General features: G+C 42.2%; 1 protein-coding gene across 3 annotated transcripts in view; it reads right to left on the bottom strand.

The window, feature by feature from the left end:
- Positions 1–4,229: 4,229 nt before the first annotated feature.
- Positions 4,230–23,009, bottom strand: part of TBX18 (T-box transcription factor 18) — a 32,347-nt gene continuing 13,567 nt past the window's right edge. Inside the window, exons 6-8 of one of the 3 annotated variants that reach the window (XM_075410551.1) lie at positions 22,936–23,000; positions 19,183–19,277; positions 4,230–4,310 (exon numbers count right to left, since the gene is read on the bottom strand). In XM_075410551.1, coding sequence (XP_075266666.1) covers positions 4,276–4,310; positions 19,183–19,277; positions 22,936–23,000 — 195 coding nt within the window. In that variant the 3' untranslated portion in view covers positions 4,230–4,275. Of the gene's footprint in view, positions 4,311–12,964; positions 16,625–19,182; positions 19,278–22,935; positions 23,001–23,009 lie in introns of those variants that run through there. The other 2 variants (XM_075410543.1, XM_075410535.1) reach the window with 2 other exon arrangements.

Raw genomic sequence — 23,009 nt, 5'->3', positions numbered from 1 at the left:
CATTCATGCTTGCCTCATATTGTTTCCTAGTTAAACATGGGATCCCGGATACATGTTTTTGAATTTTAAATCTGAAATTTTGCGAACATCGTGGTAGACAATCACATCCTTATGAAAAACACAGCACGGTTCTGATTAATTTTTTCAAACTTCAACATCTCAAGGCTTCAAAATATTTTTCTTTAACCCTGTTAATCATCAAAATAAAAAAAAATCACCGTGTTCACTGCAGCCTAATTGTTTGCAAGGACTGTAAATCACCACCAGTTAGAAATACAAATTTTAGCAGTTTTTAAAAAAAGTCCTTTGTTTCATTTTTTTTTACCACTTTTTATTTGTCAGAGAAGGTATATGGAAGTAATAAACAGCATGTAAAAGAAAAAAAGCAACAAGGCTGACAGCTTTTTGGGCAAGTTTCAGCTCAATGGCATTTCAAGTGGCAAAGATTTAGAAACCCTCCCAAATCATGGCTCACAGGGCAGAGACAAAGCAGCATCTGCCGAAATACATTCACTTTTCCAAGACCTAGATGCTTCACATTGCAAAAGATTGCAAAATGCAGTGCTATGCAAAAATTTTCCATTTTACCTCACTAGAATAAGACAGCACTGCTGCCAGCTAATAATATACCATATCAAATATACTTTTTTAATATGAATCCCCTTTGACATAACTTGGTCTTAACACCTGGTGCATAGAAACAGCAAACCCAAGAACAACAAGATCTTAAGAACATGTGGACAAAATCTGCTCATGTGCTGGCATTTTAATTATGTTTGCCCTGACCCTTTTCCCATGTTCTATAAAACAGACCAACAGTATGGAGGGGGGAGAAAAAACCCCCACCTCAGTAGCACCACCTCAGCTAAACCAGATGACTGCCGTGCTCAGGATATTATTGCCAAATAAAAACAAAACAAAACAAAAATATACTGGAAATGAATAACGAAGCTGAAGCCGATACTTAAAATAATAGTGTAAAGAGCTGACACATAGTTCCTCTTAATAGCTTCAAGGACACCTTCCTCTGGCTTTTCAGCAGGGTCACAGGCAGTATTACGTGCTTTTATGGAGTCAGACCGTTTCTCTTCCCATCCTCCACGCAGAAGGCAAGCGGGGTGAAATGGATTACAAGGGATTACAGATGCTTGTGATCGAACACACCACTGAATCGGGGGAAGCAGCCTCTGAGGTGATGAATTCCAGCCCCCAAATTCAAACCTGAAAACAACCCGGGTGGAATTATTCCACGTGGAGCCTGAATGAAAGAGCCTGCGTTCGGAGTAGCCAGGGCCCTGCAGTTGGCCAGGGCACCTCCCCGGGCATGAGCACTATGCGAGGAACCCTGCTAGTTACATGCCAAGGAGGGGCTGGTGTCATTTTTTTAATGGGGAAATTGTACTGCACGCAAAATGATATTACATTGCAAATTCTCCAGGGAGTCAGCTGAAGCTGCCATAGTGAAGGTGCTTTTTTTTAGTGTTCGAGTACTTTAATAGTCAAAGCTTAATCTTGTCACTGATAACACTTCTTTCTCCTTTTGGCAATATCAAATATTCAAAAATTCAAAAAGTAGTTAAAACAAGTTGGTAGCAAGTCCATCTGCGACACGCTTTTCTCTCTGAGTCCTATCATTTAACAGCTGAATGAGGTTATACAGATTGCATCTAGGAATATGAAAATCAATAACCAAAGAAACTGCACAGGGAAGGCTTATTTCCTCTGATGGCAACACTTGAACTAGTCGCGGTGTACAGCTGAGCAGAGCAGGGATTCACTGCTCTGAGCCTCCAAACAGCAAGAAAGGGAGAAGCTTAGCTGCACCCCAGTGACCCAAGACACAACTGTCCATAACACCTTGTTCAGAGCAGCGCAGCGGAAAGCTTAAGTGCCTGAGCAGTGATGGGAGGAGGTCTGGTGTACATGTAGGCTCCTCAGCGATGATCTGAGCCTCTTCCAAAAGCGCAGGCTATTGCAGATCTTTGTAACGACAAATCGCTCCCAGAGAGGTCTTACGGCAATATCCATGCTCTGTCTGCTCCCTATCCCGTGTCAGCAGGAGCAAGGCAACACCTCGCAGTCTGATCCTCAGAGGAAGGGGTTACCTGCCCTTACTAGTCTGCTGCGCTTCACTCTGAGTGTGAATCCACAGCTGCTTCAGTATTACATTAAACACACAAGCCTGGGTGGAGGAAGGAAGCTGAAGTGGCAGGGACTATGACAGCTGTTGCGAAATGTCTACTTATTCATAACAGAAAGTCAGGCAAATCTTTTGAAAGCTGCTTTTTTTTTTTTCCCTCCCCCCCCCCTTTTTTTTTTTAATGTGCAGACTTCAAAGCCATGAATTGTGGCATCTGTAACAGCTACCAAACCATGCCAGCTGAAGCCAGTGGAGCACAGTCTACAGTGATAGAATGCAAGTCATGCAATTATTTGAGTTTGCAGTCCTGGTTTTTGAAACCACATATGGTCTGCAGCAAGGAAGCCAGGATATTTTAAAAGAGCTCCTACAGGGTTTCAAACTTTGATTTTACAGAGGTGTGGGAAAAGAAGCAGACTCCATTCAGGCTCTGATATTTAAATACATGTGTTGTCGTTTTTCTTCTTGAAGAGAGCTGTGCTGTGCTTTTACATATGCAGAGTATATTCCGGGTTTCTAAGGAGCAGGCGGTAACACATAGGTATTTCACACACTTCCTCCTTTTTGTTGATGTTTAGGGAAACAGGGTGCTGTACCGGACCCTTAGTGAACAGCAAGTGGCCTGAACAGCTTTAAAAAAAAGTCTAACATATCAATGTGAGAAAATTCCTGTTAATTGTCGCAATGAAACTGTCCGTTGGAGAATTCTCAGTCACTGATTATTTTACACTGAAACATCAATGTCAATGCAAAGTGAGGATCTGTGAGGTCCCACCAGGACCTGCGGGCATAAATCCCTGTGATAAAGTGGTGTGAACACGCTCTGGTTGAAACATCTGCCTCTCAGGTCAAACTGGGTGACGAGGGTCTGTGCTATGCCCTTACCTGTTCACCCCATGCTGATGGCTGCCAGAGTTGACAGGCAAGCCTATCCCAGTTGTGATACCATGAGCTCCAATTTGCACGTTTCCATGATTTGTGTGTGCAGAGATCTCTTCAGTCTACTCATTCCCTCTCAACCATGCAGGCTTCTTAGTTCAAACTCTACCCTTGAAAAGAAGCGGATCTCCAAATCAGGCTGCTGTGTCCTGTCTCCAGGACACTGTCTTTCTCAGGTTTGGTAGCGATGTTTGCTTTAACGAAATCTAGTAGCTGCTCTGTACCTTTATCTTATGGCTGGCTACCTACATCCCTTCAAAAGCTCTTATCACTGCTAGATGCTGAAAAGCTAATCCTGAACATAAAGAAAGCCTTACAGAAAGCATAAAGAAATCAACACTAGGCACAACCGCAACCATGGTACAGGATGTTTCTGTTTATTAGATGAATTATAACTCAGTTTCCAGTGTCACTTTTTTATTGTCTGCCTTTTAAATTTATTTTCTTCAGTATATACAGCCGAAGGCTAAGCTCCCAGGAAGTGTGGGACACCTTCCCTAGCTTTCAGCACCAGAAAGTATCCCTGTCACATCTGGTTTGAACCTACACCTGACACAAATCAGAGCTCTGACTAGTAACTCCTGCAACAGGTCCAGATTATTTGGCTGAGCTGCAGCTGCAGCAAAGCCCTTTGACCTCAAATACAACAAAATCTATTAAACCTATTCTGAAAAGTTGACTGGGTTAGCTTCAGGGTGTGAAATCTTTAATATATACTTTTCATGAAGAGGAAAGAAACATCAGTCAGCCCAGAAAACTGGATTTGTTCTCATCAGCAACCAGGTGCTGATGCTTTACGGGACTATCCAAACTCTTTAGCCCAAGGCTGTGTAGGCTTTCACCAAGTCTCCCTACTTGTCACTCTCCGTCTCCACACAGTCAGTCTCCTACACACATCACGTTGGTCCTTGAACTCTCTCCAATTTAGCATGAGTCCTCTTCTACGAAGATTCAGCAGTCTTCTACACCATGCTCATAGTTTGAGTAATCCAGAAAAAGATACATGCAGGAAGCGAGGAGAAAGCAGAGCAGTTTACTCCACAGCCCTTCTTATGAGAGACCGAGTGGACCCAACCACTCTGCTTTCTTATATCCTTAGAGATGCAGATGCTGTCTCAACTTCTCTTCTGGTCTCCCTGGCATCTTCTCACGAGGGAAGGTTGAAGGAATTAAATACATATGGCTTGGCTACAGGGTCACTGAGAAAGGCTATGACAATGCTTTCCAATATCTGAAATACAAGAAAATCTGTGAAACAGGGGAATTATTGAGACTTATAGAGAATATGCAACTATGAAGAATGGGATGGTAATTACTGAAGCACGCAATGCAGGAGTGTTTCCTAACGTGAAGATCTACAGCTTATGAAATCATCCCTAACAGAAAGTTGTCAGCTGCAAGTTCGCAATCAACTGTAAAGCAGAGAGAGCATGTTGTTACGGACATAGAAATGAGTTGTCTGCTTTTGCTTAGGCCCCCAGGAGCCTCTAGTGCACACAAGGTTTGTACAGAAGTGCCAGGCATTTACACGGTCTCTCCCCTACTCTACACTGAACAGCTACTTTTTAAATAGTGTCCCCGTTCTAATAAATTCACACCTGTTTCTGAACCATCAAAGCTTTAACTCACACTCCTGTGAAGAAACCCTCTTGCCTAACGTAGTGTATTTGGGTGTAGTTGATAAATCTCCTCTGCAAATTGCTGCAGAGAAGGAATGGAAAAGTATGCACTCAGAAGTGGCTTAAGTTGAAGTACATTCCAAAACATTTTGACAGCTGTGTGGATTTTTTAAATCTGGTCTTATGGCTGCTCTGTGCCTGCTTATGGAATAGAAGCAGCAGCTTTCCTTTTTGCAGCCTCAGAAAAGACCTGCAAAGGATTCATTTGTGTTTGGTTTGGTTTTATGCAGCTGACAGTGATAAGTGCAGAACCTGCTTCACCAGTCACTATGTGCTTAGGAGAGATTTTGATCTCCCAGGAGAATGATGCCACTGGGTTGAGGTAGTTGAGTGTTTCCTTTTTTCCAAAGGCATATGTGCAATGTGTAGTGTACAGATAGTTTTGCACAACAGAAATAAGCTATTTGCTCATGCATGTAGCACATCTCGTGCTTACACAAACTCTGAAGTAGCAAAACATTCAACAACTACAGCAACAAAAACTGACTAAAACACAGTCCTTCCAGATGCAAATTTGGTGTGCAGAAGCACACATGTACTGGTGGAAATCAACTCCTCATGGCTCCTTTCAACTTCCTTTGAAGTCAGTAGCAGAATTCCCATTGAGTTCAATAAGAACAAGAGGCAGCCCTTGATCTAGTAAAAAGTCCTTATGAGATTTTATAAGCTCTTTATACAAAACTTTATTCTAGTTGTGTATGAAATACATTTTGACCCTAAATCCACCCACAAGACTTTGTGGCTGGTTGAGAATAACGTGTAACCTCTAGACTGTCCAGACAGTGGCTATCACTCAAAGCCCTGGTTGTGCAGAGGCAGGAGGGATTCCAGGATACCAGAGCAAGTTTTGCTTTTCAGAGAAGAGCCACTAAAGAGAGGATGACAGCTCAAGTAACTAGCGTCCAGCTATTCAGGAGCGGGTTAGGTCAAGGCCATTCCTGGCCACTGATCCAGCCTCACCCATGACAACGGACACATGACAAATGTCCCTGCTAATTCTGCTCAGTCTTGCGGTAGCCTTGGACATGGCTTGTCACAGGGGATTAATACCAAGACTGGAGAACCTGGCATGGGGAGATGGAATTGCATTAGAACAGTTCTATTTCACTTTTTTTCTGATCAAGTCCAGAGAGTGGTGATGGGCAGCTATTCCCTCTGCTTGAGGGCGCTCAGCTGTGAACTCACTAAGGGATCGCTCATGTTGCTTCAGCTGTTCCACATTTATATCAAGTCTCTGGAAATTTGTGTGACAATTTGGGAAAATTATTACACTCGGTACTTTGTCCGCTTTCCGACTGACTCAGAAACCATGGTCACTGGGCTTAACCAGTACTGACAGCAGTTATGTTTTAGGCAAGAACCAGCTGGCTGAAAGCCTACCCAGAAAATATGGAAAAGCTGGTGGTTGGCAGACATAAACTCCAGTGAACCTGGCAGCAGCAGGAACTTCAAGTTGGTGATTTACACCTCTGTTGCCTCTCTGTTTTGTGGCACCCAGATCACACTTCAGGCCAACTAGAAGAATCTCCAGAGCTTCCAGGCAGCTCCATAAAACTGCTGCTCACAACCTGGGTAGCGTGTTCTAGAGACAGGAACCCCCTTCTGCATGAATGCTGGGGTCATGAAGATGCAACACACAAGCAAGTCAACTCAGATGAGACTATGCAGTCCTGCACCTCAGCCTTAGAAAAAACACTGCTCAGACTCTGATCCACAGTTCATATTTTAGGCTTGAAAACATGAGCTTTAACTACCTGATGGGAACTTTGCAACACAGTATACAGCAGGATAGCAACCACCAAGAATTGTCTGGTTTATGGTTGATTCAGCTACAAAAAGATGGGTGTTTCATGGTTTAAAATATTTATATGAAAATAAATTTCCTTGGATCTTTGAATACTTCCATATGAAATTGTACCCAATTACTGAACAACCTACCACAGGAAGACAGATACTATCTTGTTAGACATCGAAGTCCTTTGACTATCTGGGACAAAGGCAAACTTTTTGTGGAAAAGTACACATTAGTAGGCTGGATTCATTAAATGCTAGTAATTTTAGCTCAGGTTAAAACATCTGAGCCCTTAACGGGTTCAAGGGCACAGTATTAACCAACAAAGAAAGTTTCTAATCGAATTTGGCCTTGGGAAATTCTCTTATATATTCTTTCTGGGTGATGTTATTGTTTTTGGGGAGCTTATCTACTATCTTGCTGGGAACAACTATCCACTTTAATAAAGTGCCTAAAATATTGTAATAAACACAGAGCTTATATCAATAGCCTCGTATTTCCCCACATAGTACTTGTGTGTGGTTTAATTAGATGGAAGGATTACAGGAAAAGTTTGTGTCATAATGATTCTTTAAAGCGAAACCATAGATCAAAGTTCATAGCTGCCAAATATACAACTTTCAAAACAAGCTCAAGTGCTGCTATTAATCATGGCTGCTGGGGGATCTGATGACAAAGATTAAACTGCTGTAAAGGATACTGCTGTGCATCAGATTCTTGCAACTGTCATCAAACACTCTGCCAACTATTAACAGGTCAGAAGAGTTGTCCAGCATTTACCATGGGTGGCTCCATCACTGCAGTTGGTGAGGCCGTCTATGCCATGGTGACAGCCAGTGACACCCTCCCAGACAGACGTTTGTGGGTTGTTATTTTTTACAGTGTGGCTGAAGTCTTAAGGTCTGCCTGTAGAGCAAACAAGAGAGGGAAACTGCAGGACCTCAGCCTCACAGCACTGCATCCTCACAGCAACGTTGCTTGTGTGGAGTATTTTCTCTTGTATTTTCCACATCGAGTACCTTCCCCTTGCTTACTGCATGTTAAGAGTGCCCACCTGTGGAGCTGAGGTGTTGTAAATTCACCTCCTAGTTTGTTTCTCAGCAACCACTTTGTATAGATAAGCCCTCAGAGAGTGCCTCAAGGACCAGCTTTCATCCCATTTGCAATTACACCAACCCCCCTCTACCTCCACACACAATCATGTAATACCCCTGTGGGAAGCTACAGTGTTCGCTTACACAGAAACACAATATGAGGGAAGTATGTAAAGCATAGTTTTCAGGGTGGGAGCCAACAACCTGTGACCCACCAGCCAGTGCTCTGTGGTGGGTCACCGACAGCCATTAGATGGCACGTAGAGATCTGTTAACCTGCAGACCTGCAATATGCTGCTGTCGCTCCTCATATGTAACAGCATGCTTGAGAAGCAGCCTTTCTGAGGTTCAGCTTTGCGGAGTCTGAAACTGGTACCAGAGTTTTGCACTGAGCTGTCAGTGTAACAGATGTGAATGACAAGTCTGATGCAACAAGCAACTGGAGATTCAAATCCAAAACCACAGATTTGACTACAGTCTTCAAAGTTTAGGGGAGTTACAGATCTGAATCCAAACTTCACAGCTGTGGCCAGCTATAAAATAAACTTATCTATAAAATGCGTTGAATCCAAACTACATTTGAATATCCTTCATCTCTGGGAAAGTCTGGAGACACATCTGGCTGGAAACTTTTAAGTTTCATCTCATCTTTGCTAATAGAACAGAATGTTAAAGACTTAAAATGGCAGATATTCAAGCCTAGATTACTTTAAGTAGTTCAACCTTTAACTTACCAAACAAAGGCCTTCATTCCAACCAACACTTCGTAAGCTAAAGGTATCACGTCTCACTTCACTCCTTAATGTAACAGTTCTGTCCTCTGCTGAATGCAAGGGCCGTTTTTTAGACATTTGTGATGTGATGATTTGATGTCTAAAGGATCCTTACTCATACACTAACCTTCATTCATCAATTTTGTCTTCCAAGGCTCCCCTCTTCCCACAAAAAAAAAAATTCCACAGGGCTGAAACGTTCAATACTACAGTCACCAGACATTTGGTCCCTTTCCCCTTCCAAAATGTTGAGGAAATTCACATACCCTTTTCAGTTATAGCAAAATTAAATAAATGCCTGTTTAGATTAAATACTGTTATATTCATTGTAAGATGCTATTTGATTATCACCACGAGGATGACTGGATTGCATGGGCTTGGTGTGTAACAAGTTCTCCCTGAGAACTGGTCGCTTAACACAGCCTTGGGATCTGTTTAAAACTTGTGAAGCTACACTTCTGTGTAGGATTACTAGAGCCACATAAATGGCATTTGCTCGCGTGTCTTTGTGTGGCACTGACGACACCCCGCCCGAGTATGGGGCGGGTAATCACACTGTGTCAACAAGGCATTTATCGTACACAAGCAGCTATCTACCTGGGGAAATATCAAAGGGTGTTTGAGGATGTCTCTGCAAACATCAGGGTCCATAATGCACTTCAAAGAATACGAAGACTATGTGGGAACATTTCCCTGAACTGGACCCCCTTTTTCTGGTTTTCTGGTTTCTGCCATCTTACATTTAAATATGGCATCTGGTTTTCTTCTTACTGAGAACCAAGCATAGTAACCAGGAAAGGGTGGGGAGGTGTTTTGCTTTGGGTTAATGAAAAATATTGCCTGAGGAATGGAAACACTGCTTTGATTGTGATACAGCCTCTATTTTTACTACTTTTCTCTGTAAAATACAATAAAAAATTGTGGGAAATATATAGTCAATTATCTGCAGTGGAAGGAAATACACCATCCGTCAGCAAGGCTTTCGGGGGAAAAAGCACTGAGTTCCAGCCTTGTCTTATCTTTCAGTGTGAGACAGACTGTGGCTCAAAAACTGCAGAAGCAAAAATCTAAAAACAAAATATGAGCACGTGAAAAACAAAAAACCCGTTATCCACCTGAAAAGCACCAGAGAAAAGCTTCAGAAGAACATCCCTGAGAACAGTATGACTACAGCTGCTGCAAGGATAAAGCGCTCAATAAAGAGGGACGGCTTAGGGTCTGAAAATGTGGTATCCATAAAGCTGAAGTCAATGGGAACATTACCACTGGCCATAGTGGAGTCCAGGTTTCCTCCAATATGCTCTAAATTTACTCTTGGCTCTGTATTATATCATCCAAATAAATCCTAGTGGTGTGCAAATGAACATACGGGCACGGCAGAGTCCAAGTGGCTGCAGTGCTGACATGGGCTAGGTCTGCGCTGTGGCTACACTTAGTGTTCACTGCAATAGCCCAGCTTTAAGGTAGCACAAGCATTTTCACATCATGCATTATCCTTCTTCACTAGCCTTTAATCTCCGTCCTCCTTTCAAGCTACAGACCCCTGCGAGAAGTGCACTGAGATATGTCTGTACAGAGCTATGTGTTGTGGGTGCCATCATAGAATCTGCGGCATTTCAGAAGGGTATGGTGGGATTGCAGGGTCCATTTGTGCTATCTCCACTTCTCCTGCTCTTCCCTGCTGCAGAATTGGAGCCTAAGTGCTTCTCTGGAAACCCGGGTGTTACCCCCAACATTTAGAAAGGCCACAAAATAAAAAAATTGCAAATGTATCCAGCTCCTGGAGGTTTAGTGTGTGTTCATTCTGGTAGAGTGGAAGATGTGAGATATTAACTAACAGAAAGTGACATGCAAATAATTATCAGGAGAGCATTTCTATTTGCCCACAGTATTTGTGTTTTCCTGATCTTCTGACTCACTGATGCTTCACTAAAATGTCAAGTGCTAACTTTATGAACTTCAAGTTCTACAACTGAGACAAATGTGATGGGAGACATTTATGAGGATTACTTTCTTCACCATGGGTAATGAATCTTTGCTGTAGAAGTATGCTTTAGGGTAGTAACTAACAGCAGAGCAAGTATTGACCTCTTTCCCTGCAAACCTGTCCGTTGCTTTTGCAAGCAGAGAACCTAAATGTGGTGAGCAACCAGAACAGTGACGACATTTCAAAAAGGGAGAGGCTTTTAGCCAGGCTGCAGAAGGTTATGCTTGGCAAGGAAAGACCTAGAAAATCCCTGTAGGAAGCTTTAGTTTTAGCCTTTTCAGATGAAGATTCAGATTTAACATAAACAATAGATAAAACTATCACTAATTCAGGCTTACTTTCTCCAAGTGTGTTCTGAAGATTCAGTTTCTCATTTGCTGGAACTGCTCTGTCTGGGCTCTAAGCACCAAAGTATCTGAGACAGTTTCAGGGCCTTTTCAACATTGCTTTAGAAGAATAAATGGTGACTGCACAGGACTTTTTCTTGTTTGGGTAACAAGCGCTTTTTCACAGCATCAGCATAGCAACACTGACAAGAAGCATTTAAAGCAACTTAGAATCATAGAATCATAGGTTGGAAAAGACCTCTAAGATCATCAAACCCAACCATCCACCCAACACCACCATGCCTACTAAACCATATCCCGAAGTGCCACATCTACACATTTTTCGAACACCTCCAGGGATGGGGTCTCCACCACCTCCCTGGGCAGCCTGTTCCAGTGCCTGACCACTCTTTCAGTAAAGAAATTTTTCCCAATATCCAATCTAAACCTCCCCTGATGCAACTTGACGTCATTGCCTCTCGTCCTATCACTAGTTAGTTGAGAGAAGAGACCAACACCTGCCTCACTACAACCTCCTTTCAGGTAGCTGTAGAGAGCAATAAGGTTTCCCCTCAACCTCTTCGTCTCCAGACTAAACAGCCCCAGCTCCCTCAGTCGCTCTTTGTAAGACTTGTTCTCTAGACCCCTCACCAGCCTCGTTGCTCATTGCCTCGTTGACACACTCCAGCAATTCTCTAGAATTGCTATTTCCTAATGAAGCAAGTCATCACCTCTTAAAAGTGTGTGTCATCTTGCCATGTCAGTGTTTTGGATTAACTGGGTAACTGAGGAACACGGTGGAAAATAAGGCAGAACATTAATTTTCCTGCAGTTCTGCATATACTGAATTGATGTATCAACTACGTGTTAAAGACAAGGTGAAATATTGATCTGAGGATCACACTAATGAAGAGCTCAACTAACAAGTCAGTGTATTTTGTCAGCTGAAGTGTAGAGTGAGCTCGCAAATACTAACCATTACCTCATCATGATAAACTGCAGTTATTGAAATTAAAACTGAGACTTCAAAGTAAACTTAAACATTAATGCCATGAGAGTTTGACAGTGTATTCGGAAGGGTGCAACGAAACAGTAACTCAACATGTGAAGTTGGTACATAAACCTCTACAAGCAGCTACCCCTCAGCCTTTTTAAACACACTTCTATACAGAAGAACTGGATGTACTATCTTTACAGGAAAAATTTGCCCATGGAACCTGTGAGCTACCTCTGATGACGACTTTAGCTCCTTCTGTTGAACTGCTCGCAGTACAGGCTTGCAAGCATTAAAGCCAACCGTGATTTTTAAGTTTCTCCTACTGTCCTCTGTTGAAGCAGAAATGAGCCTCAGAGTCTGACTGTGCTATTCCAAAAAAGGCTCTTCTCTTATTAAAAACAGCAGCTTTCATTCTCTCTTGAGGCCTGATATTTATGATCAAGCATTTCATGCCTACTTCTCTTGCCCTAATTCTGATCATTTGCAACAAAGCTGGTGTTAAGTGACTATGAAACCCAAGTCTCTAAAGTAATCACATTTTCAGGCCCTGGGCCCTACGTCACATGGAATCATTTATTGCAGCACAATAGGAAATAAGGCCACTACGCACAACAGTGCTTCTGGGGGGAGAAATGTTGCTCATTGCTGAGTAACAGTATACCCAGATGATTATAGGTTGTAAACTGTGCCTGAAGAATCAGCAGATTTTTGCGTTTAGAATAAGCAGAACAGAGAGGGAATGACCAAAGGGCAAGCACAGAGAGAAAACATGCAGGGTACCGAGCTCCTGCTCAAGCACCAGGTCACATGGAAGTGCTGACTTCCCAGATCTGGATGACATGGGGCAGCTGAACTGGTCTTGACAGCTCGGATGATCTGGGCTATGAGGAACCAGCAAGGCTCCATCACTGGCTAATGTGCCCAGCAAGCTGCTCAGTCCCTCACAACTCTGCTGTCAGCCTCAGCATCTTCTTGCACCCAACATCTGTCAGACTTTTGCATACAAATAACAAAGAGGTTCAGCAGCAAATGATTAAGCTGAACCATGTAAGAATTTTGGAGTATTTGGAACGTTGCAGCTTGTTGTATTAAGTCTTTGAATTTCAGACCTTACCTTAGAGTTACTTCCTTTGGTCTTGCTGGAGTTGTAGAGGAAGAAAAAAGTCCCAAGCCCCTCAGTTTTCCAAATGTAGTAAAAAGTGTTTGAATACACACTTTAATATATTTTCTGTGGCATTTTTGTAAAATACAGATATATAATTAGAGATATAATGCATATATAGCATTTACTATATTGATAAAAAGCTAGTCTTTTCACAATGACACACCAGTAAGTATTTACAATATGATTCAGATTTTAAGGAACAAATGTTTCAAACAATATTGTGTGGTTATATGATAAGTATGATTTGAGGAAAAATAAGAGACCGGTTCTAAAAAATTCCCAGATGATAAAGTACATACTCTTGCCAGGAGCACCTCCATGAACACCCATGCTCAATTTTTTTTTCCCCCCTTGTAGGAACACGCATGATTTAGCTCTTCCACATTTCTACCTAGTCACGGCCTTTAAGATGACATGGATAATTATCTTTAATCTTTTTCAAGTACAGATTAACCGTATCATTTTTCTCATTTAAAGATTTTTCCAACTGCAACATTTCAAAGTTTTGGCTACAGCAGGAATTACTGTACACAAGTATCTTGTTAATTTAAACCAATAAAACTATGACAACTTACAGAACAGAAAATCTGCCCGTCTTCCACACGTCTTAGAACCATTTCACAAATTCTTAGTGTGAGGTTTTTGAACACTGTTCTTAGCATTGCAGGTCTTTGCTAGGAGGTCTGCCTCAAAGGACATTGCAATGCCAAAACTCGTGACAGACCCAAAGTACACAAAAGCTCTTTTTTATCCTCATATAGCAACACTACCTAGCTATTCATCTGTAAAGTACTGTCCACAGTACAGTAGATGTAAAGATAATTCTCATCTTTAATGTACTGTCACCATTTACTGTGAGGCAGAGAAGTGCTATTACCACATTTAACAGAAGAAAAAAAAACTATATATAGAAAGGCTGAGTGAATTGCCAAAGGTCACTTGGGAAGTTTGCAACAGCAAAGAAGCAAACCCACATCTCACCTACTGCAGGCTCATCCTCTTGTCTTGCCAGCTTTGAATGAGAACCTTCTGCGTGTGTCCTTTAACACAAACAAATATATAACTAGGAGAAATAAAGCCTTCTCCAGGCACAGGCTTAAAGACTGCTGTGGTTTCCCTTCTATTCCCAAATACTAAGAGACAGTGCAAGGGCTGTTTCTGCATGCAGTATCTCCAACCCACTGAAGAAATACTAGCTGCAATGAGTCTTTCCTGAAGCGGGAGCCGTTAAGCCCACTGTCTGCCAGAAAAGGTGTGGCAACTCTTGAGAAACACATCAATCCACCTTCACTGAAAAATCTAACAGAGAAAAATGTAAAATCTGAAAGGCCTTACTCTCCTCAATGCTGACCAGGGAAGCATTTTCAGCTATGTTTGTACCCACTTTATAATGCCTTTACATCACCTGCACAACATAAAGGAGGTTTAGTGTACTGTTGAAGACGACTCACTCTCTCAAGCATTAAAAGCTGCTCTACAACATCCATGCCTCAGCTCCGACAGGCGGGCAGCTGAGAGGCAGTTTTCACAGCAGGGCTGATGCGCACCGGGGCTGTGCAGGTGCAGATAGCGGCAGAAATTTCACCACAAGCATCTCCCCGTGTCCTTGTCACTCTGGAGAAGCCTCATCAGTAGCAGGCTGTGATCTGTGTTCTCAAAAGCGCCGGTTAAAACCAGAGCTGCAAAGGAAGGGAACCTCTCTAAATCCAGGGAAAAAAAACTGACTGAGAAACAGAGCAGCAGTAACCTCATGACAGAACGGAGTAAGAGGAAGACAGATGGCTCCCTGGAGGGAGGGACATGGGCTATAGGTGTCATGCTGGAGCACTCGAAGTAAACTATTAAAGGAATTTTTCCTATTGTAATCCTGGTCCCAGTTTGGCCGTGTTACAGGGAGGCACCTACGACAAAGTTCCACTTCCTGCAACACTTGCAGGCAAACTGTGTCGTCTAAGGCTTAGTTGCTACAGGCAATGTCTTTATGAGATACTGAGGATGGAGGACTTTTTGCCCCTAATATAAAAAAAAAAAAAGAACCAAACCCAAAACCCAACACACACACACAAAAGGGTAAAATCAATAATGGAATTTCTCATCCTGCTCTTTTTTTTTCCCTAAATCAAACCTGCATTTTCCTTTAAAAAAGTAAAAATACAAAAACATAGATACATTAGAATATCCTACTGTCCAGTACATGTCTTATAGGCAATATTTATGGAGGAAAAAATGCATCGAGCCCTTCCTTTGACAAAAATGAAGCACCCCAAAGTTCATTCTGTACCAAGGAATGCCACTTCTTCTGCTGTTGGTTTAAATTACTCTTATCACCACAATATGAATATGCATTATTTGTCTTCAAATGCCTAAACATAAATCTAGACTAATGCTGAAGAAAATAAATCCTAGTAAGAATGCTGTGCCATTGATAAGCTAAAAACAGCATATCGTGAGAAGGCAAACTAATCTTTCCGTTTACTTTGTAAATAATCCATTGGCTAAACCTCTTTTTTAGGCTGGATGCGTGATGCTTAACACTTAAAAGTCCAAATACCCTTCATATCCCTTATAACAGAGAAGAAACTTGTAAAATGCCTTTGGTGCATCAGCTTATCATTGTATGAATGTTTTAAAGAAACTCACTAGTACTATAGGAAATGTAAGTAGGTTTGTTTGTGTTGTTTAATACTCCACGTGTCGTTTCATTCTTTAAAGGGGTTAGAACAGAGGAGGGGGAAAGGGGAGGAAGTCTTAATTTGTTGCATATGTCCCAACGTGTTATACAACTAAGTATATTATACCAGAAAACTAAAGCAGCCTGCACCGCAACAAACTCTGTGTAACTCAAAATAGGAGAATAATCTGGCCACAAGCAAGTCAAAAATTCAGTGAAACTTCCTCTCATATTATATATACACACACTTTACAAGATACATCGAGTGTCCTTTCATATTCCAAAAGAAATACATTGTAGACACCAAACATACTGTACTTTTACTTAAAGGCTTCATCAAACCATATGTGCAGACACTTGAGAAGACGAGAGTGTTAAGCTTCCTAGGGTCCTAGAGTCAAAGAAATTCTGCTGCCCCCCACTGCTAAGTAAGTGCACTCCTTCCACGGGGGGCAACATCTGCCGATCCGTCATGGTTCCACTTGGCGAGGACCCCAAGAAACTTCCTTGGGAAGAAACAATTTTCTCAGGACTGGCAGCCAGTTTAGGGGATGTGGAGAAGTTATATCCATAGAGTGCACAGGGACTGTGCAGCCTGAACGTGTTGTAGGAGCCTTGGTGGGTTTGATTAGTGGTAAAGGCATTGCTGGACGGGGATGGCATGATGTACTGGAGCTGCGGAGACATCCCTGAAATCTGCATGGATAAGCCAGTCTGTGGGCAGCTGAATGCATCCCCGTCATTGCCACTCATCGACATATTCACAGTCGTGCTACTCGACACACCAACATAGGAGGGAGTCCTCGGGGGTGCGAACGTCTCACTGGTTTGGTTTGTGAGCCTGTTGTAGGTCTCGGCCAAAGACGTGCTGTATCTGTTCAGGGTCAAGCCTGAGCGGGCACAAGCCGTGTAGTCAGCTGGAGCAAGGCTACAGAGCTGGCTAGTGTTGGGACTGAGGTGGAAGGCTGGAGAGGAGCAAGGGGAACCCGGTAAAAGGTGAGGGTGGGTAGATGGCACTCCACTGCCAGACCCCTGGAGTAAAGTAGAGGAACCTGCATTTCCTGCAAGAGAATATTACACTGTAAGAAGAGTGCTGGGAGAGGTTCACTCCCTAGGTGACAGATCAAGATCTTTGTCTTTTATAATAACCCTTGACACGACACAAATTCATTCAAAAGATGACATTTGCATACATGTGCAGGGGGATGTGTGTGTGTGGCACATGCGTATTTTTAAAGAAACAACCTGTCCAAGAAAGAGAACAGAAGTTATGCTTTTGCAGCCATCACTCAGCACTTGGAGCTCCTGCCCAAAAGGTTACCTGCTCTTTCTTTGACACGGGAAGCAAGCTGCACGGCAGCAAAGATGTAGCCAGGCAAGTACCACATCGCAGGAAGCCTTCTTTAAAGTTACGGATTTTGTATTGTCTATGCTGTTACTACACCCCAGAGTGTGTTTCAAGTGCTCCATGCCTGACTCACTGTCACTGTCAGAGCTCCAGCTAAGGAACCGACTCCTTAGCACAGTTCGACAGCTTCAGGAAAGTCCACAACTTCAGAACAAAGATTTTCCAAGTCCAGACCAAAAAACTTGAGAACAAAACTTCAGAACAACTTCGGGAAAAGCATAGGCTGAGCACTCTGCACGGCTGCTTCATTTCTTGAACGGGTAGGTGGAGGTTTAGGCTTGCAGCAAGCTGTTCGCAAACTTCATTTACTGATATCAGAACTTTTTACATGGCAAACACCAGTGCTGAATGCTCCTGAAAACACGCTGCTTGCTACAGGTGAAGCCTTTTCTCAGGACTGAAAGTTTCCCAGCTGTAAAACACTTCCTTTTCTTAGAGATTGTATTTATCTCCCTGAAAAGCTAGCATAGCAAAATTGATTTGGGCCTTTCACGGTCTCCCAGGCGGAAGGCACTTAACACGCAGGACTCTCCTGTTTGTGAATCATGTTAACTATCAAAGAGCTTGATGCTGCTAAGAGGTACATGCTGTCAGTAAGTTAACAGATTTTCATGACAGGTGAGCTAGTAAAAAGAAAAATACATTATCACTGAACTCTGCCTGATGCTTCTTGGTCTGTTGTGGGGCCAAAACAGGTACAAAGCACCATGAGGCACTGCCACATTCAAGAAATTCTAGTGTAAGGCATACTTATTTTTCTTCCAATCTCTGTCAACACCTCTGCTATCCAAAGGTGGGCACTTCCAGAATTAACAAGCGACACAAAATGCTTAAGGGAGTCTTTCAGCAAGTCTCTAAACCACCCTACCGGCCCAGGTACAGTTGACTAAAGATTTTCCAAGAATCCCTGTTCCCATTCTGTGAACACCATCAGTAACTTGGACAAGATCCTCAACCTGCAGCAGAAGAAAAGGAAGCGGGAAGCTCATAGCAGCAGCTCCCCTGCTCTCAAACAGGGCTGCTACATACAAACAGGGCAATACAGTTGGCCTGCATCCTGGGCGTTTTAGCTTTATAGTGAGTTGCCTTTCAGTCTTACACAGTAGGACAAGGTACTTCAGGTCTGATGCTGGCTTCTTATCACAGCCCTTTTTAAGAGGACAGACCCCCCCACCCCCATCCTCTGCCCAAAATTCTGCCAACCCTCATCCAATATATCTGTGACTTGGCACAAAACCTCCTTTTTAATTGCCCACATCAAGCACTGGTGCTCAAGATTTCTCAAAGGAGTGGGCTGAAGAGAAGTTAACAGAAGTGACTTCTGTGTATTTCCATTTTTTCTGTTTTTTTGCTCTGAAGATGCTTAATGACTTTGTAATACTTCAAGAAAGCAGGAAGTATGTTTGTAAATTTGGTAGCAGGAAATGTGAAAAATTGTAAGCAATATGTCTGATTTAATTGGGAAAAGGCTGAGAGGTTTTCTACATACATTGAGGTACTTTGGAAATACAGGAACTCAGAAAAGAGTACGGAGAAGACCCTCTCCGTCCAAACAGGCCATTTAAATATCTCTCTCCCCACCGCAGTACCTGTATGACAGGGAAAGTGGAAACCAAGAAGTTATGGACTGGGGAGCAGGAAAACGCATGATGGAGAAGAGGTCGATTTTTTCAAGGTCTAGGATGTAGATAAAGTGTGTTGGGACTTCAGCTGAACAATTTTTAGGTCTTCAAGAATTAAAAAGGTTTTCCAAGGAAGAAACCTAATTAAGCTTGATACTATTTATTTATTATTTAGGAGGACATTTATTCTCTCATTCCTTTTTTTTTCCCCCCTCTTAAACATACAAATAATTCCTACATTGGAGTTTGGATGTGTACACCGGAAGTCATCTATAAATGATTTCCACCTCGTTTATCTAGCCGGAGCATAACACTAAAGAATAGGTTATTCCACCCTTAAATAACTGGCATTCTCCTCCATACGTGATCCGATTTGTCATTACAACCTACATTTTTATTGCCACAGTGATCAAGTCAGCATTAGTTTTCTAACTTAGAACAACTCTGATGAGAGGTGATGGCCTGCACTGGGGTTGGTTGGTTGCTTTTTCTCTACAGGTGACACTTAGCTAGACATCTGTAAAGCATGATGCACAAAGCTTTATCTTCATAAGCATTTGTTTTGCAAGAACACAAAGAAGAATATTACCTTGTTTGGGTATTCCAGGTATATCTTCAAATGTAAGTGTCCTCAGTGAAGGTCTCCAGAAGGCATAAGACTCTACCAGAGCTTCCAGTCCCATTCTATTTAGAACAAAAACATTAATGGTGTCATGAAAGCAAGCTGTATTTTGTCACACATCTCTGGATACTTCACCTCAGAAACATACAAAAATTAATAACATTTCAGGATGATTTTTAATTTGATTTTGCTTTTTAGAAAAGAGCCCTACATCCTTATCCACAAGATCATTGTGATCTGCAGCCACTGGGCTGTCAGCACACAAAGACTTTCCCAATTCCACAAATCGGGCTCTCCATTTCAATAGTTTTGGTCTTTCTGGGAGGGTTGTTTGAGGGGGGAGACTTGGCTAAAATGATGTTAAATCTTCTCCTAGTATGATGTTTCCTTGCAACTGCTCTAACTGCCAGAGGGATGATCTACGTCTGCCTAGAGCAAAGGTGATCCACTGACTACTTCCAATAAAACAGGATTCCCAGTCATTACCGATAAGCTGGAAAATCACGCGTACAACACAAGCAAGGCATGGGTGTACAGCTCTTTTGCTACTAAAGTGTATAAAGCGATGTTGTCTCTTGGTTATTATGTGCTGAGAAAATGCCTTCAGAAACGAAAAATCTTCTGTAATTTTACTTCAACAGAGTTGTGACAAAACAGAAATAACTGGGTAGACAATCATGGCAGACAGTATTTAGAAGAATATCTTATTTCCTGAAGGTAAAGGCTCATTTGTTTTCTGACACAATTTTATGACGAATGCACCTCAGAGGTATAATCTTGCTGTTCTTTTTGGCTGCTGAGCCCCAAAAGCCTGTTAAGTTTCAGCATCAGGCACGCATCAAATACAAGCGCTTGCCTTTCAGCAGCAGCACTCTGTAAACTCAAATTATGCAAATAGCCCAATTTGAAGCTACCAATATTTTTTTCTGATACTGCTTCTTCCCCACTGCACTTCCAGCAGGATCACAAATGTATTTCAGGAAACAGTTATAAAGTATTCATTAGCTGAACCTGGACTAAAAATATAGCCTTCATTTTCTGCAGCAATGGTGAATTTTCGTTTCTAGTTAAAGCGGAGATAAAAGCCACCTCCTGGAGGAGTGTAGCCAAGGTGATAATTTATACAAGATGCTTTCAAACAATTTCCACATTTTATCACCACCCTAATTTACGCTATCAAATGGCCAAGTTTATTTAACAAAACAGTTATGTTTTTCCTGAAGTATTTAAAGGGAGAAATTTTGGTCCTTTCCTGAGTAAATGTTTTTATAGGGTCAAACTTAAAGCCTAACTGAAGAATGAAACAATTCTCAGCACATAAATTCTGTTGCACTTTGCAAAGGCATCGAGAATGCTTTTAAAAGGTGAAGCTACTGATTTCTGTGAAATAGCCTGCGGGACTAAACGGGAATGACCTGAGAGGGAATATTTTTAATTAAAAGGAATTATTGCATACTGCAGTGCAAAGTAAGACAGCTGCAATAATTGAAGCAACATTGGGAAGCTGGATATAATGGTATCACAGTATTTTCTTTACACATTTGTTGGAGATTAAATGCCCACATGATAACTATACCAGCTAGAACAATGAAGATAACCACATCTTAACATTTAATTTCAATATTCAGCAACAGAGTAAAACAATAATCAACTGAGTAAACCAGTAATTTAAATTAAAAAGGGAAATTTTTCTTGAAAATTAAAAATCTGAGCTGCATTCCCGAACACACTTACTCAGTATCATAGAGCCTATCAAAGAAAACAGCAATATTGACTTCAGCAAACCAATGTCAATTTGCAATGGACAAGAGTTTGCAGAGTCACATCTGTAACGACTGTGTTTGTTACAGCAAAAGCAAGCCAGTTCCAAAACATTTACACAGAGGCTGGCCCTTCCTACAGGACTGGACCCCTAATCCATTTCCTTAAACTATAACTGTCTTTCAATTAAAATAACCTGCTTTTTTTCTAATGCCCGAACCAAACGTACTGCTAGCAGCCAAATGAAAAACCACCTCTCTGGATATCCCCAGTCCTACAACTGGGTTTGCATGGTTGCAGATGCAGTACTCTTACTGCACCTACATTGTCCTCGGGTAATACCGGGTCTGTCCCACCACGTAAAATCCAGTCCCAAACTGGCTGCTGAATGATTCTTTCCTCTCTATTTTCAGGGGCATCTCCTCTTGTTTCTTAGAACATTATGGAGGAACTTCTAACTCCACTTAAACTCTGAAATTTCAGAGGAGTCAGGGTTCCACACTTCTTAGGAGGCTCCTCAGTACTTAATTTAAAGCTCTGTGGAAAGCATGCATAGCAGAGACACTGCCTACGGAGAGCTGTCAAACAGGGCTCGTATGGCAATTCTTGTCTTTCCCAAGTACACGAAGCATATTGTGCTTCTTCACTCACTGCATTTATCTGGAAGTTACTGGTCATTTAATTTCAAACTAGAAGGCTACAAAGGAGGACAAAACTCTGCTTATGCCAGTGCCTGGGGCATCCCTTCCAGGCCCCAGGACAGAACATGGCCAATTATTTCTAGCTGGAAGACAAAAATCTTGAGAGAGCAACAAATGCAGAGTGCAAAATGAGCAGATATTTACAGTGGTTTCCCGAGGATCTTTACAACTACCCCACCCCTCCTAGAACTGTTCATCTTCTAAAAACTGCTCTTCTTTGCTGTCCACTCTCAGCATTTATGTAACTCAGGTCAAAGCACAAAACAGTCTTTAAGGCTATAGCCTCTGCTAAAAGACAAACTCAGCAAAGCAGCTACCAAAAGATACTCTCCGAGGATTCCTACCAGCACAGTCTTCTCCTTTCTCTGCAAGGCTAGGTCATAAATATAGCCGCTGTGGACACCAAAAGCAATGTAGTCACTGGAACCGATGTATAATGTGCACCACAATTAAATGCTGCTTTTTTTAGCTGAAATGGTTTAACATACAATTTGTAACAGGCTTATATATTTTACAATAAACAGTCTTTGGATAAAATACCTCATCAGTACTGGCAGCAGGGACTGGACCCAGGTGTCCACTTTGCACTACTCAGATTCCCTATTGCTATTTTGAAAGATGCAAGGATCAAGAGAGAACAAGCAACTAATCAGTCCAACTGCAACAGAGCAGGTGGAAACCAGGCTTGTTTCGAGGTCATCTATAGCCTAGTAGGAAAGACATTCAGCTAGGAAGTGGATTTAAAGCCCCTGAGGCTGAAGAGACACTTGAACACAGGTCTCCCACCGCCTAGGCAAGCGTACTAACATAAGGCTACTGCACGAGGTGACTTAGTTTCTCCCCCTTTAAGAGAAAACAAGCCATTCATCCATACTAAATGCCACTTACATGCAAGAGAACCTGGGCTTATCGTTTGACACCGGTATCTGCAATTTGTGTCTCCAGCCTGAAGAAACAGGAGGTTTCAGGAGCAGCCCAAAATCACAGACCCGAGTACACATTCATTCCATTTGCAGCCACCAAAAAGAAACCTGAGCACTTGAGTCCAGCCAAGTGCCAACCTGTTCTTCACCTAGATGGTCAGAGGAGCAGGAACAGGAGCCCACCACAGGGAACACTACTGCAAAATGTAAGTGCTCCCTCAAGGAGTTGGAGTTCTCAGACTAATTTGTCCATAAACACCGGTATTCGCCTCGACCAGCCTTCACAAACTGATTCTGTCAGCAGTAACAAGTCCAGCCCCTTCCCCAACACCTACCTGTTACGTCCCGAATCCCTAAATCCTTTGGCGAACGGATTCCTATCAATCTTCAGACGAGTTATCTGTGAATG

Source organism: Opisthocomus hoazin, chromosome 2 (assembly GCF_030867145.1).
Source record: "Opisthocomus hoazin isolate bOpiHoa1 chromosome 2, bOpiHoa1.hap1, whole genome shotgun sequence".
In the NCBI taxonomy this organism is placed as follows: Eukaryota; Metazoa; Chordata; class Aves; order Opisthocomiformes; family Opisthocomidae; genus Opisthocomus; species Opisthocomus hoazin.
The sequence above is the reverse complement of the archived record's forward strand: the minus strand, read 5'-3'. Positions and strand labels throughout refer to the sequence as shown.